General features: G+C 37.9%; 1 protein-coding gene across 1 annotated transcript in view; it reads left to right on the top strand.

Annotated features, from left to right (window-relative positions):
• Positions 1-442: 442 nt before the first annotated feature.
• The window catches only part of jph1a (junctophilin 1a), a 44323-nt gene continuing 19765 nt past the window's right edge, over positions 443-25000 (top strand). The window contains exons 1-2 of the mRNA XM_053487352.1: positions 443-1017; positions 2884-3619. Coding sequence (XP_053343327.1) covers positions 639-1017; positions 2884-3619 — 1115 coding nt within the window. The 5' untranslated portion in view covers positions 443-638. The remainder of the gene's footprint in view (positions 1018-2883; positions 3620-25000) is intronic.

The raw sequence follows: 25000 nt of genomic DNA on the forward strand, positions 1-25000 counted from the left end.
GGGAATGCGAATAAGCCTAATCTGTTTAGACTGTGGGAGGAAACCCACCGAGCACAGGGAGGACATGCAAACTACATGCACACAGACACTGAGGCGGAAATCAAACCCGGACCCTGGAGGTGCAAGGCGACTGTGCTAACTACTGCAACAACTCAAGGAGCCACAAGTTCCCCTACATTCGGAACTAAATATGGATTGTGATCTGCAAAAGATACACATAGGGTAGATTCTCATGGGCATGGTGCACAACTTCTTGACACCCTAACGATTAAATCCACAGTGATATTCCAGAACAGTAATGAACGTTACCAAACTGAACCTGTTACCAGCAGGTGGCTTATGAGCGGTGAAAATAAAATCAATCTGGCAACCCTGAATTCATCGCTAGCGCTCGGTCTGAATCCTCATTCACACTCGCACTGTCACACACACTCTCCTACACACACTCACACGCCCTCCAACCCTGCCAGCCGCCTCACATCCATCTTCACACTCTCCCGTTTGTGTTTACTTGTTTGTGTTTATTTATTCTCCAAAAACACGCTGGAAAAGAAACGAGAAACAAGTAAATACCAAAAAAAAAAAAAGCAACAACAACAACAAGGATTACTCTTCTTCTTCTGCTTCATTATTTCTGAATGACGGGCGGCCGGTTCGACTTCGACGATGGCGGTACTTATTGCGGCGGCTGGGAGGGCGGGAAAGCGCACGGGCACGGCGTGTGCACGGGGCCGCGCGGCCAGGGCGAGTACACCGGCGCGTGGTCCTACGGCTTTGAGATAGTCGGCGTGTACACATGGCCCAGCGGCAACACGTATCGGGGCTACTGGGCGCACGGCAAGCGGCACGGGCTCGGCGTGGAGCGCAAAGGACGCTGGGAGTACCGAGGTGAGTGGAGTCACGGGTTCAAGGGCCGGTACGGAGTTCGCCAGACCCAGGAGTCACCTGCCAGGTATGATGGCACCTGGAATAACGGACTGCAGGACGGATACGGGGTGGAAACCTACGAGGATGGGGGTGAGTACACATGAGGACTCAAGTGTTAAAGTCTCACCTGCAAGTGCACTTTTTTTTTCATACATGCATCTAAGAACCTCTGTAGTCCAGCTAGGGACCGAGGAGACCACAAGTGAATACCACTGTATTTATTACCACTCACACACTATGGGCAATTTGGGAACACCAATTAGACTAATCTGCTTGTCTTTGGACTGTTGGAGGAAACCCAGAGTACCTGGAGAAAACCCACCAAGTGCGCTAGGAGAACATGCAAACTCCACTTTCGTCTGGTAATTTGGGAACACCAATTAATCTGCTTGTCTTTGGACTGTGGGAGGAAACCGGAGCACCCTGAGGAAACCCACCAAGCAGGGGGAGAACATGCAAACTCTACGCACACACTTATACACTCAATCACACAACGTTGGGAACGCCAGTTAGCTCAATCTGCATGGCTTTGGCAGCCTACTCGGAGGAAAACCACCAAGCACGGGAAGAACATGCAAACTCGCATGCACACACAGACCCCGAGACGGGAATCGAACCCAGACCCTGAAGGCCACAGTGCTCTTCAATAAGCACTTCCAGATACCAATAAACTACCTGCCGCCAGATTTTGAAAAAACAAGTGCTCAGTAATCTACCATATAAAAAACCTTACAGCAGTGACTGTTTGTGTGATGTTATACAGTAGGAAATTGCAGACAAACATTGGCTTAAGAAAGATAAACACTGTACAAATGCTGGTGCATGATAATAATAATAATAATAATAATAACAATAATAATAATAATAATAGCACTGGACCAAAGTTTTGTCCCTGAGTAAATCACTCTTTTTTTTTTTTGACTGGTAGTGAGATTCAGTTTGAACTTTGTCTGGACGCCTCAAATGTCAGTGCTAAGATAAGAGCTTATCCAACCACTGACATCTCTTCTGTTGAAGCTCCTGCAGTTTCAGTTTTGTCTGCCAAATTGATTGGGGATTTAAAACCAAAATTATTCCCTCTGCTGGTCAAAAATTACCTAAATATTGTTATTGTTATTATTATTATAAATGGATAAATAAAGACATTTTATTTTAATATTTATGCATTTGTTTGGTTGGTTGATTTTGGTAAATTTTATTTTATGTAATTTCAAGTAAACGCTGCTTGAGTTGAACTTTTATTGCACACATAAAACAAGTAAATATATTTTACCTATATGGTGTAAGTAACACTAATGTTAAAGTTAGGTTTGAAAAAAAAAACACAGTAAGTGAGTATAACCTCAGTGTCTCATAGAGTCATAGAGTTTGGTTTAGGTTTTGAGGAAATCATGTTGTTATGCTATGGTGTTTTTTTTTTTTTGTCAAAAGTAATTATACATAATTGTAATTCAGATGTGACTGTAATTTTATCACATTAAGTGATCAGATTCATAATTCTGCGACTGGGCTTTTGCATGTGGAGCTCTCATATTACAGGTACAGATCCTGATTTTTACTTTCATGTCGCAATTACGAATCACAATTTACACGCTAACAGCGTTTACGCAATTACAGCTATGAGTCATTGATCATGCTGCCAAAATGCACAGATTTGAGGGGGTGGGAACAAGTAAATGCTTCCAGAGAGCTAAGTGAACAGTGATAAGTAGACAGCTCTAGAAAGCTGAGAGAGCTGGCCTGAAATTGTGACTTCAAGCCACCAAGCAAGCAAAATAGTCAGTTGTATGTCTATAAGTGATCTACCATGTTTAAGATGAATGCATGAACAATAAGTAAATGACTGAATGATTCTGAAATGAGAAGTTCATACGATCTGAATGTGAAAAATATAATATTTCAATACAACATTGTTAGAATCATTGATGAAATGACGATGGCTTTTTTATTTTGTAGGTACATATCAGGGTCAGTGGATGGGTGGGATGCGGCATGGTTATGGCGTGAGACAGAGCGTCCCGTACGGCATGGCCATGACCATTCGCTCCCCTTTGCGAACTTCTCTGTCGTCCTTACGAAGCATGCAAAGCAACGGTGCTGTGCTGCTCCAGGATGAGGCCTCCATCATGCCAGCCAACACACGAGGCGGCTTCGTCTTAAATGTCCACGGGGAGAAGAAGAAACCGGCTTTGGTTCGGCGTGGATCGTTATTCGGAAGCCTCCGTCGGCTACGGAAGTCCGAATCGAAAAGTTCAATTTCAAGCAAACGCAGTTCGACGCGCAGTTCCGCCATGAGCCGAATCAGCACGAGCGACGCAGAGGACGAGGACAAGACGGACACCGAGGACATTGTGGACACAGAGGAAAAAATGGACGCCACGGTCACTGAGTCCTATGCAGGCGAGTGGAAGAACGACAAACGAAGCGGGTTTGGAGTGAGCGAACGCTCTGACGGCACCAAATACGAAGGGGAGTGGGTAAACAACAAGCGACACGGATACGGCTGCACCATTTTTCAGGACGGCACCCGGGAAGAAGGGAAGTACAAAAATAATACGCTGGTCCGAGGGATAAAGAAGCAGCTCATTCCACTGAAAAATCCCAAAACCAAAGAGAAAGTGGACAGAGCGGTGGAGGGAGCGAGGAGAGCGGCCAACGTTGCCAGATCCAAAGTGGAAATCGCTCTGTCAAGGTAGGTGGCTTTGTGAGGGTACTAAAAATAATAATATACATAATGATGCTTTTTCACGGTATAAAATTTCTGGCCTAAGACTCTAGAGTCATTCTTTACTAATATGAGAAGAGATGATAGAGTATGCCCACCATCTCCCGACCAGAGGTTCTGTCTTAGAAACTGAAAGGTTGTAAGTTTAAACCTAGCAACTATCAAGTCACAATTTTTTTGGGAGATAATCAGGTTAAATTCCAACAATGCAACTGTCATGGAGTCATTGAAAACATGCTTAATGTCTTCATAAGAAGGACAACCTTCCTTCTTTCCATCAGTCACCATCACGCGTTTAACACACCAAGGAACAAAAAACTGAAAAAAAAAATTTTTTTTCTGTTTTTGATTTTCATGAGACAATGATAACAACAATCAATACTTTTTTCTACAGATCCCAATATAGGCATCCTCCAAATGGTTGAGATTTAACTCCATAGTGAAAAAAAACATCACATAAATTGCAAAATGTTTAATTTGTGTTAAATGTTTCTGTGCATTTGATCGTGTGAATGTGAATTTTTTAATTTGTAGAGTTAGCTCAATTAGGTTAAGTTCAACACATTTTTTTAATAGGTATCAATAGCAAGTCAAATGTACTCTATCAAAAAGTTAAGCAGAACATTAAAGTCATTAAAGCTTGCCAATCTCAGGTGTCTTATAACAAGTAGTTTTGACTTTAGCAATCACTGCAGGGTGCGCGCACACACACACACACACACACACACAAAAACATTACAGGCAATTTTGGAACCCCGGTTGACCTACCCTGCATGTCTTTGGACTGTGAGGAAACCAGAGTACCCGGAGGAAACCCACCAAGCACAGGGAGAACATGGAAACACTATGCACACAGACCCGAGGTGGGAATCGAACCTGGTATTTGGAGGTGCAAGGCGACAGTGCTAACCACTAATATAAATATATATATATATATATATATATATTTATATATAATAAATATAAATATAAAATACTAATTCTGTTTAATTATTAGTTGTTCTTCACTGTTAGTAGATTATTCGATTTTATTTTAACTGGCTTTGCTTAGTTGAAATAAAAATTTATAACCATTTTTTAAATTAATTATTAGTATTATTTTTTTTACAGAACCATATCAATAGTTAGTACCCTTTTTTACATGTGTTTAGCTGCCTCATGGCTGCCTGAGAGGTGGTTTGAGCAGATGAGGCGACTTTATGCGAGGCAGCATGTTAGCCTTCACAAAACCTATCATTATTCCCATTGTTATTATTATAAGTAGTGTTTTTGCAATAGACGACACTCAGGTAGTGGCTGAAAAATGGTTATAACTGCATGAAAATTGCAGGACTGCATCTTTGATTTGCAAAGCAAAACCTAAAACCTATTGTTATTTTTTAAATTATTATTATAATTAGTGGTTTTGTTATTTATATATTAACCACACAACTCACTTTGAACTTACGCCATACGCCAGAGGGATAGACTAAGGGCATTTCACGTTCCCCTATTGTATGGCCAACTCTTTGATGAATTTCGGTCTTTTATTATTAGTCCGCAGAGAATTGTGGGAGTTTCCCTTATTGTATGCACATTTATTGTATCACTTCCAAATCCAGAGGCTCCATTAGAGGAGCATTTTACATTCAAGGCTTGAAACGACCTTTCGATCAAAGCCGAAAGACTGAACACGCGGTAAAATAATGCAAGCAGACATAACACGAGTTCGCATTTAAGAGGCAAAAGTATTTCTGACTCATTTTTATAGACAATGTGGGTTTTATTATACGTGAGGTTATGCGGAGTGTATGTGTTGCGCATTTAATAGCATAACTATACCATACGTGAATATTATCTCACTGCAGTTTTTTTTTTAATGCAGTTCATGATATTTGGGTAATATATCTAATTAGCATTTATACTTAAGGAATGCCGTATTTCTGTTTTATCCAGAAGACAGCATAGAATAAGTGATGATTTCATGCAAGAATTTCCCTCATTTATGCACAAGCTAATGCTCGGTACGCACTTGTTTTTATCTGCTTTTTGCCACCTGATCCGTCCATGTATGTTTCTTATGCACAGCACTCTGTAAATAGTGTCTGTCGAGTCTCTAAAGATAAAACAGAGCAGTCTCAAAGCTACATTCAAATCACTGAATCAGCTCAGGATGTTTAACACATGAGTTGCCAGTTTATACTTAGGTTTCTTCCAGCGCCATGCTCAGGAAAAACACAGCTGATATACTGTACAGTAGCATTTTATAATGTCCCGGATTTTGATTAATTGTTGAGGAAGAGTTCATAAGTGCACTGGGTAGTAATTATTAACTATGCATGTTTATGTGACACTAATTATGTATGTACTACAGTGTAATGTGCATTTATCACTTTATACATTATACTATGCTACAGTACTATGACGTTATGCTAGTTATGCTAGCAATATACTGTAAACTGTAAAGACTGTGCAGAATGAGAGAACGAGGAAAAAAAAAGTATTAGTGGTCCACTGATTTTCTGTTGCATGTCCCTTCCTTCACAGTCTATCTTGGTGAATAGATAGATAGATAGATAGATAGATAGATAGATAGATAGATAGATAGATAGATGTGTCTGTTCTTTCTTTCATGTTAAGGGGGGTGGTTTATTGCTTTTGCATAAAGAGATTTTACTAAAGCTAAACTAGCTCCCTCTGTAAGCTTGTAACTTGATGCAAGTTTGCAAAGTTAGAATAATATTTATTAATACGACATTTTGGACTGAAGAGCAAAAAATATGAATAAAAGAAATGAGGCGTATGTTTAAGGTTAATTTATTGATTCGTGTCATATGTATGATGGATATGTAAGTTTATCTGTGTGTGTGTGTGCATGTGTTTCAGCCAGTCGATACGATTAAACCATCCTAGTTAACAAGTTTACACACACACACAGCAAACGTTGTGGCCCATGCAGCTTCGCAGAGCATGCTCACAGTGCTTTGCACCATGCTAACTTGTGTTACATGTGTAACTATAGAACAGTTCGCACAAACACACTGTATCAGCGCTGTGTGTGTGTGTGTCTGTGTGCGTGGGTGGGTGGGTGTGACCCAAGATAGATTAACCACACACAGCTTGGCATTTGGTCCTCCTGGGAGTGTGGTTACACTCTTTACCCCCCCACACACACTGGGGTCATTACAGGGATCATGAAATTAGAGTAAAAGCATATTGTACTACATTTAAATGTTATTATGTACAGCAGAATGTTCATGTGAGGCCAGGATTACATTGTGAGAATTGTGTTTTATTATGTGCTTTCTCATCATGACGTTCTTTACATTTATTGTAAAAACCTTGTAAAGAAAATGTTTACTAGTTGTATACATTCCAACTTTTTATAGGTATACCCATATAGTAACAGGTAAACTAGTGGCAGGATTAAGAAGAAGCGAGGACACAGGTGCAGACTCCACTTTGATGCTCTCCGGAGGTTTAAAAAGTAGACTCAGAAACAGTTACTATCAGTGGCAGCTGGTGCAAAATTTTCTTTGGGGGGCGCAAACAAAATTTTAATTAAACCTTTAATAATCGCCTGTAAATAGTCGTAAGAAGTGCTGGAAAAGCACCGAGTGTACGCTGGCCGCGATCATTTAACTGCTGCTAAATTAGAAGATCAGGTCGATCCTTGTGAAGGGGTATTTTAGCAATGAAATTACTGAATTCCCTCTCATATTTATCTGGCTTCCATGTAAATTACTATTCAATACATTAACTAAGAATCTGTTGACCGTTATTAAGACTCGTTGAATGGTCCAATCACATGAGACCAAATATTTAAAAACAATATTGATTCGCTAATAACAAAAGTGGGAAGGTTCGTGATGCACAGTTCTGCGGCCCAAGGATGATTTGAAAAAATATAATTAGAGCTCAGCCTCAAATCACATACTTTTCAAAAATTTACGTGCCTACATAGACACTCGTTTGTGCGGCGCCCCGCGTACACAAACCCAAATAAACGTAATACTTTATTTTATTGTAAATAAATTATATTAAGAAATACAGGAATATTGTGACTAAATGACTTTATTTCTTTAGACATTATTGAAATAAATAAGTGTTATGTTAAATAATTGAATGGTAAAGTGCTTAATTCAGAGACAAAGATAAAATCGAAACATTGAACTTTAATAGACAAATGAATTAGGGACAAAAACAAATCGAGCAGTTGGTAAATCCTCGCAAACATAGGACAGTGCATGTGCGGTATAAGTCAGAAATATACTTGCAGTTGAAGCCAACATTATTATCAGCCAGCACAGAAGTGGTCTACTGAATGCAATTAACAACTAATTACTATATACATTATATTGGCCAAAGTATTCACTCTCCTGCGCTCACATGCATATGAACTTCAGTAACTTAATTCTTAATCCATAGGGTTTAAAGCTATACCAGCTTTAACTCTTCTTGGAAGGCTTGCCACATGGTTTAGGAGTGTGTTTATGGGCATATTTGACCAATCTTCCAATAGGGCATTTGTGAGGACAGACACTGATGTTGAACGAGAAGGCCTGGTCCGCAGTCTCCGCTCTAATTCAGGCCAAAGGTGTTGTATCCGGTCAAGTTCTTCCACACCAAATTTGCTCATCCATGTCTTTATGGACCTTTCTTTGTACACTGGTGTGCCTCAGTGTCTGATCTCAACAGGGGAGTGGCCTAATAAGGTGGATAGGAATTGGACACAACGGGGAGAAAATCACGAAAAATGGAAAAAAAATTCAATACATACAATTTCAAAGTGATTAATATTCTGTCAGTGTATTTTAAAGAGAAGGTTTTATACTTAAATCAGTATTGTTGTAGTTTACAATGTAAAAATCCACTGTTCGCAATTGGTGTGAAATAATATACTACTTTTTTTTTAAATAATTTTTTACAATCACTGTCATGATTTCAGGTTCTAGGCAGTTATGAGAAAAAACTGGGGATATACATTAGTGTATGAAGATGTACAAGGTTAGAGAATTCAGTCCTCGACTTCAGCTGGTACCTCGACTTTTATGCTAAACCTGTATTTTAGCATGCTTTGTTAAAACACTGTCGAACTTCAAATTAGTTCAGTTTACATGAGAATTTAGGACAGGCATTACTAAATGGCAGACTGTGATCCAGATCTGGACCAAGCTTTTCTGATTAAAGTGAATAATTAATATACCAGTAATCAAGTGTTTTCTTCCCCACGAGGTGAGCGTGGTGATACGCCTCACTCAACAGAGCCAATCGCCCCGATAGTTAGCGTGTACAGTCAGAGTGTGGGGAAAAAAACTGAAACGAAAGTAGGGCTGGGCGATAAAACGATAACGATATGTATCGCGATAGACACGTGATCGATATCAATAAAAAATGTGTTCAATAAAACGTTCGATAATTTTTATTGTTTGTCAGAAGAAAACAGAGGTCGCGAAGCTAGTTTGGTTGCTGTCATGCGCACTCTCTCTGCGACCGGCACTAGGACCCTGAAGTAGTACGGTCGCGATTCAGGAAGTATAAAAGGAGACAAGAGTCTGCTCATGCCGTTTCCGACGCTTCGCCGGATCTTACGTGATTTTGGGTCCAATTCCTGATTGAGTGTGTGTTGCTAGAACGCGGTGTTAGCTTCTCCGCTTTATTTTGTCGTTTCTCGCAGCAACGCAACAGCCCGTTAATTCATGCCCATGCAGTGATGGGAAAAACAAACGAGTCGATGCATGTCCATTCTTTTATTTTCTGCGTTGTCAGGCGATATTACAAACTTCCGGGTGAATTTTGTACTTAAATCAAACCAAAAACTACTAAAAGAAACCAGGTTCATGCTCTATATTCCAGCTCATCTCACAATTCCGCGTTCACGCACATTGGACTGCATTACCCACAAAGCATAAACTCTTGCTCTCGGCGTGAGAGAGTTCTTACAATGACTCGCGTGGTTATCCTGCCTGTTCGCGCTATTTTCACATTTAGATTTACCGTCCACGCTACAAGGGCTAACTGCTAGTCTTCTGGTCCGCTTCCGGTTGCCCGTTATAGTTGCATTAACAAAGGCACTTACTCTCTAGTAACCTAGCAACGTAGGGAGTGATACACTCACGTCAATCATGTAACAGTATCACGGCTGGATTCCTCTTTAAAAGCAGAAAATGCACTTATTTTATTACACTTTATTAAGCATTTCTTACATTTTCTTTCATTTTGCACCGTAAATGTTAAGAGATAATTGTTAAGTGTTTATTGTGACTTTAGACTTTAAATTATTTGAGTTTTCCATGGTTATTGACATTTCTGTCTTAATAACTGAGGGGACTATGATCAGAGGAAAGTTAAGTTTAAAATAAAAATGTTTAAATGTAATATATTTTTCCCCTGGTCCTTATTTTAAATGAGTCATAAAAATATCAATAATTATCGATATCGACCGATATGAAACACTGATATCGTGATACAGTTTTCAGCCATATCACCCAGCCCTAAACGAAATGTGCAAAACAGCATGGCTTACTCCAAGAAGAGAAAAGTAGACTATAAACTCTAAACTGAACCTAAACAGACACTAGGAGATAAAACAAACATATTAGTTAGAGCAAACATATCCACAGCAGTCCGAGGTGAGTGAATTACCGGACCTGAGAGCCTTTCATGTTTATGTACAGCAGTGTGCAAATAAAGAGTCACTAAAGATCAAGTAAAGATTGTCGTTTGTATTCCTAACGAATGTAAGAAAATATACAAGGCCATCAAAGATCAAACTGTCCACATGTTTAACATAGTTAATGAAAATTTTTAATTGCTTATTTTCCATAGACCTACAGTGACTCTATACAGTATATAGAGATCTGAATTATATCGCAAACCTGAAATTCGGGCCTCAGCTCGAAGAAAACTTTATTGACTGAACCTTCTCAAAATTTTATTCAGTACCCCAGGTATTTGAGTGCAAAGCAGCATTTTAATTAAATCGCGGACAGATTACTCTTCTCATTCTAACCTCCAGCAGGCTTCTGTTGCCGTTATTCACATGAAAGGTTAGCGAGTGTGTGTAGGGCCGCTAAGGACGTGTAGATCTGTTTTCCATGTAACACTATCACTCTGTTAGACACACACAGCTTCAGTGTAGATATCAGACATCTCCAGTCCACGTTAAACACAGTGTGAAGATTAACATTTACTTGACTGCGCTTTCGTTCGTTCATTCATTCATTCATTCAATCATTCATTCATTCATTTATCTGTTGTGTATCTGTATGTATTAAATAGCAGTTAAAAAATATTGGTAGTAAAAACATTTAGATTTTTTTTTTGTTCGTATGGTTTGTATATGCTAAAAAGTGGATTTTTTTTCTATGTAAGTGTGTCTTTCTCTCTCTCTCTCTCTCTCTCTCTCTCTCTCTTTCTTTCTTCCTGGTAATATAATACATGCTAAAATACGGTAAGTGCAGGAATAAGAGAGAAGATGATGGAGTATTCATGCTGGTACAACTCTTTTCAGTTCTAAGAGCTCTTCAGTTCCCTTATACCCTTTCACATGTTCTCTTCTGATAAGAGCTGTAGTTAATGTTCCCTACCTTTAATTGTCTCTAGACTCGGGTCTTACCTCATTTCTGCTTCTTCTGTTTTCAGTTCTACCTCGTTTGCTTGCGCACAAGTTTCCACTAGACCTTTATTTTATTTATTTATTTTTTATATATTTTTTTTTTATTTTGCTCTGTAATGCATAATGTACTATGAAAATTAGTGGTATAGCAGTCCATAGCTGTGTGTGTGTGTGTGTTTGGAATAAATGATGATGTAATCAGTGTATGCTTCAAACTCTCCATGACTGTGCGTTTGGCTGACGCACTTTTCATGACATCCCCCTGTTGCTTCTGTTCAGGACATTTAACAGAACAGTAGTTAATTGAACATATTGAAACGAGCTTTAAAATGAAGCAATGTTTTAATTTTTTTTTTTTAAACGTCAATGTACCGGAAGTATGGTGGTGACAGAGTGTGTTTAATACACTTGAAGCCTCATGCCTTCTCTTCTGTGGTGTGTGTGTGTGTGTTTAAAATGCAGTGGTGTGTCAGCACACTTCTCACTCCCTGGCTGACTAAATAAGGCAAGGCAGCTTATCACCGCTGGACAGAAATACACAACCCAGTACCAGTACACAGTATAACACTGTTTCATCACTGTTAATTGAGCTGGTGTGTGTGTGTGTGTGCGTGTGTGTGTGCGTGCGCGCACGTGTGTACATACAAGTATACTCCATTTTTGGCAAAGTGAAGATAAATAAAGATTTGCAATAAATTGTACTGTTTTATATGGTATTTTATACAATGCTGACATATTTACTAGCTGTTTATTAATTGGTTATTTATTCGTCCGAAAAAAAAAAGAAGAAAAAAAAAAGCATTACAAACAGAATGGTTTATGCGATCATCAGATAGATATGGCAGCATGGTGGCTTAGTGGTTTGGACTATAGCTACCCTGTGCTGGCTTGTTGCTTTGCTGTTCCCTTGTTCTCCTGAAACAGTACATTTGGAAAAAGTGAAACAGAGAGTTTGAGGTACAGTATGATAAGATGCAATATCCGAGGGTTATTTCGGCTGGAGCCTTATTAAATACACTAAGGGATTTCTGAGATCTATGTTAACTTGTTAAAGCATTAGTAATGTATGGAACCTTTAATGTGTGTCTGTTCTATTACAAATAGCAACAACTCATTTTATATATAATTGGGTATCATATAATCTATTACACAACTTGGTTAAGAAATGTGTGCAGTTGTTGGTGATGGTGTAGTTTTCCATGAGAATTATTTTGGAGGCTCCAGCACATCAGAACAGCAGGAATCAGAGATAAAGCTGATGGCTTGATTTACAATTCACTAATGTTACTTTCCAGGGCTCACATTTTTATTTGGATACACAATTAATGACATAAAAATCTAAATCACAGTATCCACTGAGGTATTTAATCACAAAAAGCTGTAATTTATGTAGTTTGTCAATAATTATTAAGAATTAACACTTAAATTATGATACATAATTAGATTATAATTAATCATTTGTTTATATTTATTTGTTTAAATACTTTTGAGGTGGTAAAACCTCCTCTTAAAGACATCATTTGATCATTGTGCCATTATTTGGTGATAGGCTGGATAAATAAGTTTGAATACAAAATAGTATGTTTAATAGAACATATCACAGTTCAAATCATTACATTTAGTCATTTGGCAGACGCTCTTATCCAGAGCGACTTACATTTTTATCTCATTACACATCTGAGCAGTTAAGGGTTAAGGGCCTTGCTCAAGGGCCCAACAGTGGCAACTTGGTGGTTGTGGGGTTTGAACCTGGGATCTTCCGAACCGTAGTCCAATGCCTTAACCACTGAGCTACCCCTGGCCCCACACTAAATCATGCTCGCAATATGTGTCACAATAATAACAAATGTGATTTTTTTGTTCATCAAACTGAGCAACCGTATTTTTTTTATTATCATTACTATCACCAGTGTTAGTTTTAACATTGTTGGCATAATCTCTTTTAGCTAAAAACTGAAAGTGGTAATCATTTTCAACCAAAATTGGTGCCATTTCTAATAAATACAACTGATTAGCTACAACAAAGATTTTATTAGAAAGAAAAAAAATAAAACATTTAAGACCCTTGAGCCCCAAGAACCTGTAAGACGTCAGGGAGGCAGTTAGGCTTTTAGATGGGGTTTGTATATTTTGGAAAGTTTAAAAGTCAAGGTCACATAATTCCTGGTTCATTTTTCAATAGGCTGATCTCAATCAAAATTACAAAAAAAAAAAACAGTTCGCTGAAGAGGAAAAGACAAATGACACAACATTTCCTTCTGACTCGTAGTGCTTACTTTCGCATTGTTCTAAATTCTTTTAAGACTTCACTTAATCATAAGCTTTGGTTTTTGTGAGTAGAAAATGGTTAAGATTATCAAATAAATAGATCACCCAAGTAAATATAAGTAATTGCAGCTTTTCATTGATCATTTTATTTATTAAAGGAAAAAAATTGTCATTGGCACTATGTAAAATAGTGATTGCCCTTCTTGCTAAATCGTGAATGAACTGTGATTTTTCAAAAACTGAATTAAATTCCACTTGACACACTCAGGCCTGATTACTGCCAAACCTGTTGAATCAAGCAATCACATAAAAAAAAAATGCACAATCTAAAGAAATTGAAAGAAACAAAGTCTAGAATGGGTTTCAAAGCCATTTTAAGGCTTTGAAACTCCAGTGAACCATGGTGAGAGCCATTGTCCACGAATGGGGAAAAATTACCAGGAGTGGCCGTCTTACAAAAATGACTCCAAGAGCACAACGACAACTCATCCACTCATCTCATAACATCTAAAGAAATGCAGGCCTCACTTGCCTCAGTTAAGTTCAGTGTTCATTATTCAAAAAAAGCGACTAGGCAAAAATGGCATCCATTGGAGAGTTCCAAGGCGAAAGCGGCTGCTGACCTAAAAGAACTTCTGGGGAAATATTATGTTAACGGGTGAGACAAAAGTTGAGGTTTCGGAAGGTGTGCATCCCATTACATCTAGTATAAAACTAACACAGCATTTCATAAAAAGAACACCAGCAGTCAAAACACACAGATGTTGCCAGCAAGGGTGGCACAACCAGTTATTAGGTTTATGGGCAATTACTTTTTCACAAAGGCCCAGGTAGATTTGGACAGCATTTCTTTCCCTTAATAAATAAAAACATAATAAAAAATATATTATTTAGTATTAATTATGTAATAAGTAATTAAGAAAACGCGTAATATAAAAATCTTTTGATGATCTTAATCATTTAAATGTGACAAATAAGCAAAAAAAAAACATAAAGGGGGGCAACTACTTTTTCAATGCACTGCACTTATGTCTCAGTTTTGCCCCATTTCTTTTTCTTATTAATTGTTGTACAGTAAATTTGAAATAAAATGTGCTGTCCTTTCCACTGACATATGCTAGGGTGTGTGTGGTAATTCCCTGCTTTGTTTTTCTCTCTCTCTGGCTGCTTGTTAGCAATGTTGGTATAAAATAAACAGTACAGTTGTGAAACACAATAGAAATTCAGCCAGAAAAGCCTCTGGAATACTTTAAAAGCAGACTTACTAAGACAGTCTTTGCTTACTAGCCTCCAGTAATGTATCAGAACAATGGAATAACAAAGCTCTTTCTGATTCTCACCCTCTTCAAATAATCTCATATCAGATTTCGAGAGACACACAGAACCTGGAGATTACTTTATGGTTGGGATTCTGATTTCATAATCAGTACGGGTCACTACAGACTGTCATATTTAGTTTGTATATATATATATATATATATATATATATATATATATATATATATAGTATATGATACTGACTATATTTTACAATATACTGTGTCATGTCACTCTCTAAAGCTTCAGAGACATGATAGCAAAATAAACGTTCCTATAGCTTACAACAGAGCAGTGGACGTAGGAGTGAGACATAACACTTGGAACCTGTTATAAGTCTATTTATGGTTTATACATCTATATAAATAAAAGAATGGGTTCCTCTGTACATTGGTCAGAACTCACTTTTTCAATGATTTCTTAATGTTTCATGCATTGAAGGGCTTGAAAGCAGTCTGTAAAATTTCTGTCTGTAAGTCTGCCCAGCCACACAAAACTGGCTACACAGAATTTAAAGAAACCTTGTGAGTTCTAAGCCTGAAGTTAAACCTGCACCATAAATAAAATCAAAATGTCGAGCAGAAGAGAAGTCAGGAGCAGTTTCGAGCCAGTTTAAAATTGCAAGTTTTGACAGCGTACTGCGCATGCGTCAAACTGTGGGCACATCTTAAATCGACCACTTGACAAAATGTAATGAAAGTTTTGCAGTACCTAGATATATTTTTAAAGTTTAACCTGCATCATACAGTAAGTAAATCAAAATGCTAAGTTATGTGTCGGTTTTAATCATCTACTTTAAAATTAGCTACTAATAAGCTACTTGCTTAATGTAAACAAACATTTGCATCAATAGATGTTTATTAGAAAATCTAAACTGAATATTTTTACTGGGATATTTTCACAACTGAAAAAACAACACGGAAGTGGTATATATACTGTATATAAGTGAATTTTAAGGTGTTAGAGTAGTTGTAAGACACAACTTTATCTTTATCTGATCTGTTTTTTCAATTTCTCATCTATAATTTACTCTCTGATTGTGAATGATGAGATGAAAGAGGTACAACTTGGCATAAACAGGGCTTAAGATACTCAGCCCAACAAAATTAGATTTCGTTGGATTAATAAATTAGGCAGAGAGTTCTGCCCTACAGAAAGACAGGCAGACATGTACGTGAGCTTCAACCTGAAATACAATGGGTACTTACGCTAGTTACTAAATACACTAATTCTGCCTGGCTAAAATAACCCTCTGCTGAAATGATTAATCTTCTGATATTGATAATATTGCACGTTATCATAAACACATTGACTTAATCCTAGTTTAAGGAGGAATCGACGGCCCTTCTCTACTGTTCAGTGCTCCTTCACAAGCTTTACCCCCATTCCGACCCCAGGAAAGAGCATTGCCAAAACAGCCGACACAAATAGATGTGCTGCTTGACCATTATTTACATAAAAAAATCATCAAGCACAAACACCACCTGTTGCTGATTGGCTGGAACAGTGTTGTGTGATGCGGTCTGCACCACTCTGTTTGTTTTCTGATTACAGAACCAGGCCTGTGTATGAACACTGGGTTTATTTTAGCTCGTACACAGAACGGACAGCTAGTGGACCGTGAAATGATATTTGCTGAATTTGACCTAAAGCGTATTGGCTTAGAATCGTTCACGCTTCCCTTTAATCAGTGTTTCTTTCTGTACCCTTTTTGTAGCTGATGAAGTAGCTGACCTAATTGTCAGCACACTCATAAATCTCTGAACACAACTGGTCTAATGCTAACATACATACAAGTCAAACGTTCAATCGTTCGAGACAAACCAGGATTTTTGATTGTACATAGAAACGGAACACAGTTATGAGAGTAAAAACTCTTTTATATCTCTATATAATCCCCTGCTCCACTAATGCACTTATCCCAGCATTTCACTTGTGCTTGGATACCATCAAGGCTAAAAGTTTTCTCAGTGTGATTGAACAACGATAACACTGCCTGCTTTGTCTGAAACCCAGGCCTCCTAGGCACTCCTTTAATGGCCCAAACATGTGGAAATGGCTTGGTACAGTAATGTGGCAATAACTTTCAGCTAAGTTCCTGTAAAGTGCCACAACTTGGCGACAAGTTATCTGTCTCATCATCAAACTGTCCTCTGTTTTACACCTCCATTTATTAGAAAGTTCATTAAAAGTTCCAGTTGGACTTATACGCTCCCTTGATGTGTATGGATAGATATACAGTGAAACCTCGGATTGCGAGTAACATGGATTGCAAATGTTCCGCAAGACGAGCAAAGATTTTTAATAAAGATTTGCCTTGGAAAACGAGCAAGTCTTGGTATACGAGTACTGAGTATCATGTATCACGCATGTGCTTCTTGTTTTGACGCCGAGCATCACGTGATCACAACTAAGCCAACAGTTTTACTCTCTCTTGCGCTGCGGAATTGTGGGTAATCGTCTCCCCTGCTGGGTCTTAGTGGTATAATCAACATCAGTGTACTGTTTACTGTAATACTGTCACCACCTGTTTGTGTAAAACATATTTTATTTTGTGTTTGTAAGCGTGTGTATACAGTGCTCGTTTCTTATAACACGTGTGCGCGTGTGTAAACCAAAAGAAAGTCTCTTTAAAGAGGTTAAAGATCCATTTTCTTTCTACCTCTCTGTTTCAGCCTGTCGTTATGTGTGTGCGCGCACATAATTTAACACCATGTCCCTTCACTCACACACACACACACACACACTTGCCTTGCTCATGTTTTCATTCCTTGGATCACTTCTGGTAGTTCCTGACCACTTCAGACCAGGAACATCTCGCAAGAGTTGCCTTAATCCAGCCCTCTAGCCATTACAATTTGGCCCTTGTCGAAGTCACTCAAATCCTTACGCTTGCCCATGTTTTTTGCTTTCAACAAATCAACTTCAGGAAAAAAGGTTCACTTGCTAACTAATTTATCACACCCACTTCCAGCCTCTATTGTAATGAGATCTTAAACCTCTAGCTAGTGTGAGAAGGGCCAAATTGTGATGGCTGGACAACTGATTCAGAGCAACTCCAAAACTGCAGTTATTTTGGGATGTTCCTGGTCTGCAGTGGTCGGGAAATACCAAAAGTGGTCCAAGGAAGGAAAACTGGTGAACTGGTAGCAGGGTCATTGGTGGACAAGTCTCTCTGAGGCACATGGGGAGTATAGTGGCTGGCCTGTGTAGTCCGATTCAATAGAAGAGGTACTGTAATTAAAATTCATGAACGGTTAATCCTGGTTCCGATAAAAAGGCGTAAGAAACACAGGACTTATAATTACTGTTTTGGTGACAAAGAAGGGACCTGCTCAATATTAGGCAGGTGGTCATAATGTTATGGCTGATCAGTATAGATATATGGGTGTACGTTTTATGGTAATCCACATGTTTGAAGATTACAAAACACTTTTTTATTGTATAAATCAGGAAAGAAAAAAATGATGTTAATTATTTTTATTACTTTTAACTAAAAAAGTTTGCTAAATTTGTCAGGCATTTACACAAGTACTAGGAAAAAGCCTGCGTGTGTGTGTGTGTGTGTGCGTTAGGTAATGGACTGTGATGGTTTCGGACAGTGATACCATGCTGAGTATGCATTACTGTACAAAAATATTCCTTAGCAGCAAACCCAGTAAAAATTCTTAGATCTCTATGAATAGCGCAGTGAGCCTGGAACACCTGCCAGTGCAATTAGTAATTACACAAACTAAGCAAGATTTTTGAGGTCTTTTTTTAATAGAAGATCGAAATGATAAAATATAATAGGGACCTAAATGTGTTTTGTCTGCTCGTTCTGCTTGTGCTTTCAAATTTGTCCTAACTACCCCGGAGCCAGCTTCAGTCAAGATCTCAGTAGCTTTTTGTTTCCACCACCATACTAAAGTGTGTGTGGGTGTGTCTGACCATATGGGTTTGTTTATTTTGTGATTTGGATCAATCAGCTGGAAAACCAAGTGCTGCTCTGTGCTGTTCTATTGACAGGGGAGTAAAATGGAAGTGGGCGAAGCTTGATTGGGCAATTACACACACACACACACACACACACACAAGATGTTGCCAGGCAATGTGACCTTTCCTTCACTGGGTTTAATCTATGAATACCGGGTGTTGAATTCAGTTCAAGACACCGGAAGGAGTGTGTTTGCGAGAGAGAGAAAGAGACGTAGTGTGTTCATGGACGCTATAGGGTTGCCATGGTGATTCTTTCACTCTCCTTGTTACACACAGTTTTTTTTTCCAGAATCTGTGGGTGGAAAACGAGGGAGAGAGAGAGAGAGAGAGAGTTTGACTGTTGACTATGTAGATAATGTTCATTTAGCATTATGCTTGTCTATTATTAAATCGTTAAAATTAGCTTTTTTTATCTTATCTTATTAACTGCCATTTGACAGTCGTAGTAATTTTTATGTTGACTTTATTTAAAATTAAATAGAATTACATAACTGCTGCTAATAGTGTAAATCAGTAATAGCTGTCTTAGCTGAAATTAGTTTATTACGGTAAGTGTTTTTTTTAAGCAGACTGTAGGAGTAAAAAAAAAAAAAGACTCCATACCAAATGATGATAAATGAAGCAGACTGAAAATGCTGTTTTTAAATAAGAAAATAACCCAAGCGCAACTAATGATTAACTGATCTAGGCGGTTACCAGCTTATTAAAGAATATTTGCTACTTACACCCCGTGTCATTTCCCACATTCCTAAACTTATATCATCGACTTTGTAACATCACATGCCTTAAATCACCTACTAGTTGCTCACGTTTTATTTTTGAAATGGTACAACTTACACACAACTGACATGTAATCAGTACACATTGTGCCAAACTGGTTTTACAAGGGGTGTTCAAGTCAAACCGAGACTCGTGGCTTGAAACCTCAAGCATAGTTAGGTGATGAGACTCTTAGTTGCAGTAAAACATTCGAATGGTGCAAAATGATGAAAGAATTGTCTGGCTCTCTGCTGCTCCAGCTGATTGTTATTTACCTGAATTCAAATTTAGATTCTGGCACAAAAACCTATTATTGGCACCTTAAATTAGATGTCTAAGACATTGCAAAAAGCAGTACTCCTGCAGTCCTATGCTTGGAGTTAAACTCAGTTAACATTGCTACAGACTTGAGCTTGTTACATGCAGTGTCTAGATTCTGTTCCATTTGTTTCAATTGTTAAAATTATTTAGCATTTTCAAATCCATTTAATTCACAAATCTGCCCAAACTTTTAAAGTATTCATGATTGCATGGCCACAGCTAATGACAACTGTAGCTAGAAACTGTTCTTTTTTTTAATTATGTAGCCAACTAATTAATTATTGTCAAGCCATTTATTGCATATCATGTAATAAAAAGTTGGAACATTCACCGGGTTGCCTTGAATTTTATTTCTATTTTATTCCATTGCTTGTTCAGTCGTGCCCGACTCTTGGCTACTTTATAGGCCTGCATTTTACACTAACTTTCATGGACCGCAAGAGAAGTTTGGTGTTCCGCTGACCGTTCCCGTCAGGAACGATTTTTCCAGTGATGAATCGGCTTGCATGACATGACCAAAAAAGTTAACCGTTGTCTGGTGATCTTAGACCCTAGTGACGTATCACTATGTATCACGTATACTTAATTCAATGTTGTCTGTCATACAACAATGTAAACTAGCATATTTAATCTGTAAATTAGTTTGAAGGGAAGGTCCCATATTTTACTATTTCTTTAACAAGTTAATATCCCTTAAAATGTGTGTTAATGCTCCAGCTATTTTATAGCTCACACTCTCTGTATTCCAAACAAGCTGAGTTTATGTAAATGTGGTACTGCCTAGCCACGCCCCACCAGCAGAGCTGGGTAGAGCTGAGCAACAAGCCAGGTGAGAGTATTGTATTGTAAATACTACCTGTATGATGTCACATTGGGGAAAATCTAATGGACTTGTTGAAACCCTAAACAATACAAATAAATTGGAAAGGGAAAGAAAGCAGGAAAAAATGGTTTGTATACACATACACACACTGTAGACACATATTGTATGGATGTCTAAAAAGGACAAATAAATACATTTTGTTTAATAGGTTCCCTTTAATGGAAGAATCAACTCAATAATAGGCTGTTTAAAAACAGGAGCTTTGTTCAGCTACTCCAACATGACTATAAAGATGACTATTTAGACTAAAATAGTCTTCTAAGTAAGTAGTGTATAAGGGTATGGATCTGGGCCACAGTCCAGCTTCACACTTTCATTACTGGCTTTTTGTGTAGGGTGGAAAATTCAACAAGTGGCCATGTGTGTGAAAACTTAAAGCTGATTGTACTTCTTCATTGAATAAGATCTATTCCAGAACTATGGTTCAGACATTCGGACCTCTCATAAATTTTTAAAATATATATAAAGGAATTTTTTATTACCGAAAACAGAGATTTAGTTAGTCCGAAAATATGTCTGACATTTGTCATGATCATCACAAGTGCAACTGACTGATAACATTTCCGAATTATTTGGACACAAGCTTCCTAAAACCAGGCATTCGAAAACTGAAAATACATCAAGCAGTCAGCCTCAGATTTCTGTTCTTGGTTGACGGGAGTGGAACCAAGTATGGCTCTCTGTCTCTTAAAGGTTTGGCAGGTTGTCCTTTCTGAGATGCTTTTCTACTCAACGTGATTGTAAAACATATACTGTATATTTGAGTTGCTATAAAGGTTCTGTCAACTCGAATCAGTCTGGACATTGTCATATGTAGGGCTGCAACAACTAATCGATAAAATAGATAATTATCGATAATGAAATTCGTTGTCAACGAATGCCGTTATCGATTAGTTGGGCTGCTTACGTCACTGAGAACCACAAGATGCACAAATACACGAAGATACACACAGATACACAGCCGCTCGCGCAATGGAGGTTACAGAAGCGTCTGCCGGAAAAAATGCGTGCCCCAAGTCCTCCAAGGTATCGGAGCACGAACAATTAAAAAGAAACGTGTTGGTATTACGGATGGCGAAACGTCAGCTAGGTCGGTAAAAACTGTATTTCTTTATCGTGTAAAAGTTGTATAGTTTAAGTGCTTTTGTTTAACCTGTTTGCTAACTTCGGGACAGTCGCACTAGATTTGTTCACGTGCTACTCACTAGCAAAACATTGCGCAATCACCTCATGAGCAATAATGAGTAGTTAAATGGCGCTACTTTAGATTAGCTTAAATTACACAGTGCGAATAACAGTAGAATGTTACATTTAGTGATTGTTGTGGTTTTCAGCTAATGCAAATAACAGTACATTTGTGACTATTAGTTTTTTGCATATCTACAGTTTTTTTATAGTCCACTACTAAGTTAACTTGTAACAAAAGTAATTTACTGTGGTTTTACTTATGCATACATCATTTTATTATACAAAATTACATTATTTGAGCTGTTTATATCTTAACAACTGAATATGTCTCTGTACTTTTTTATATATAATTATATACATTTCAAAATTAAAGATCATTAAACTCTATATGTGGCTTTTGCATTTTTAAAAGTTTATTTTTATACATAAATAATACCCTGATTTATGTTTTTTTAATAGTTATAAGCAAAACATCAAATTGAAGAAGCTCTAGTTTTTATCCAATTAATCGATTAATCGGGGGGAAAAATAATCCCCCAACTAATCGATTATCAAAATAATCGTTAGTTGCAGCCCTAGTTATATCAACAAGGCATCACAAAGTGCTTTTTGTTTGCTCACTTTTTTGTTTGTTTATTTGCTTTACTAACTATTCTTGCATTTTTGATACACCCAAACCAGTTCATCTTGTACCAGAATTTATGCCACAACAAAGCCAATGAGACCAATGAGTCAATGAGACCACACTTTTCTCCCATTATAATGTTCGATGTAAGCTTTAACTGAAGCACTTGACCTGTGACTCCGCATGATTTTATGCATCATGCTGCTGCTTCAAGATTGGCTGATTGGATACTTGTATGAATGAGCAGCTGTATAGATATTTTAAATAAAATAGTCAGTACTCGCAGTCTGCTGCATTATTACCGTTTTGAAGAATGAAGAAATATAAAAATATGTTCAGGAAGAAGTGACTTTCATATGTAAATTTGTCCTGGATATATAACCGCAGCAAAGTTGATTTCATATTAGATAACACACCGTGTTTTTTGTTTTGCATTAATATTGTATTTTTAGCAGATTTTTTACAGCTTGTTAATGGAATAATGCTGAAGTTATGTGTGCTCGTAGGTTTACTTTCAGGCTTGTGATGTCAGATTTCACCACAGCACCTGAGAACAAACAGTACATGCAAAAACCTATTTTGTTTTTTTTTTCCTCCTACAACTTTCCATGTGATGTAACTCCAATGATTTTTTTAGGAAAATCACCTATGATGTGGTCTTTTCTTTTAACAAATATCTTTGCACATGCAAAATTTGTGCTTGGTATTTGGGATCGTAGTAACACTGTCTCTTAGTGTTAAATGATGAATAAAAACATGAATAAGAAAGAATAGGTAAACTGTTGGATTAGCGATTAATTAAATTTATCTCAAAACATGTATAATATGCATATTACCTTGTACTGTTCGAGTTTGATCCATTGCGGCATTCAAGTAAAACTAAGACTTGTGATAACCTTTGCCATAAATGAAGACATATAACCGATTTACAAAAGATGAGCTGCAGTCAAACATTTGAATGGTGCAAAATTTTAAAGGAGGCCGTACGTCTATAAGCAACGATTTCAGCCAAGGTGGCTCAGAGCCCACTGCAGTCATGTGTAAACCTTCAGCGAGTGGAATTCCTCATATCTCGAAATCTACAGAACACTTGTCACCAACTTGCGGAAGAGAGGCATCTGTCTGTAGGAATTGTACACACAGTCATTCACCAACACTACTTGCACATTACAAGAACTCGGCTGGGAGTTTTTGCCACATACAGTCCTGACCTCGCTCCAAGTTTGGGCAGTTAAAGGAGTTCCTAGGAGGCCAGTGTTTTGGATAGTAAGCAAGCATCTGATCATGGTCACGCTGTACTGAGAAAACTTTCAACCTTGATGGTATCCACGCACTAGTGAAACGCTGAGATAAGTGCATTAGTGTAGCAGGGGATTAAATAGAGAAATAGAGGAAGTTTTTACTCTCATAACTGTGTTCTGTTACAATCAAAAGTTCTGGGTTGACTTGAACACAGCACAAGACCTTTGTGCTATGGTGTCTGGCACCAGGATGTTTGCAGCGGATCCTTTGTGTGTTTTGGGTGGCATGTTGGGGCGTTTGTGTGTCAATGTGATCAGTTAATTACAATTTTTACACAGTCCAGTACAAGACTGTAGCAGGTACACACAGTTAGGAAAAGTAAATGCACCAAAACTAAACAGAACAGTTTGATATACGGTGGAACCTTGGATTACGAGCATAATTCATCCTGGAAGCGGGCTCATATTCCATAACACTCGTAAATCAAATTTTCCCATAAGAAATAATAGAAACTCAAATTATTTGTTCCACAGCCCCAAAAAATTAATAAATAAAAATAATTAATACAAAAAGTATTTATAAAACAAATTAACCTGCACTTTACCTTTAAATAAAAAGTAAAAATAAATTCTAACAGATGAGTGTTTACGAGCATAAGAGCGCAGGAGGTGTGTGTGTGTGTGTGTGTGTGTGTGTGTGTGTGTGTATATTTGTGTTTATGTGTGAGGTAAGAGGAGGAGCCTCCCCCTTCTCATCTTACGCAGTAAACCTTTCTCTTATCTTATTTGAATTTCACGCAAACACACACACACATTAACGGAAAGACTGATTTGTTGGAAAAATTTGTAAGGAACATCGCTACTGATACTGGCGTGAGCGCATACTAACTAGAATCACCACTGTAAAGTCAAACAAACAAACAAATGAACCTGCACTTTACCTTTGAAAAGAATCGCGACAGAGCAGTGTGTCTGTGTAGAGCAGAGTGAGTGTGTGTGTGTGTGTGTGTTTGTGTGTCTGAAGCCGAGAGATAGTGTGGGGGTGTGTAAAGCGTGAAAGTGTGTGTGTGAAGGGTCACGGTGTCAAATTACGCATGTGCACACACACAACAACAGAGAGGGAGAAAATGGATCTTTAACCTCTCTAATGAGACTTTCTTTTGCTTTATAC

The sequence above is a fragment of the Clarias gariepinus genome, chromosome 26 (assembly GCF_024256425.1).
Source record: "Clarias gariepinus isolate MV-2021 ecotype Netherlands chromosome 26, CGAR_prim_01v2, whole genome shotgun sequence".
Classification (NCBI taxonomy): domain Eukaryota; kingdom Metazoa; phylum Chordata; class Actinopteri; order Siluriformes; family Clariidae; genus Clarias; species Clarias gariepinus.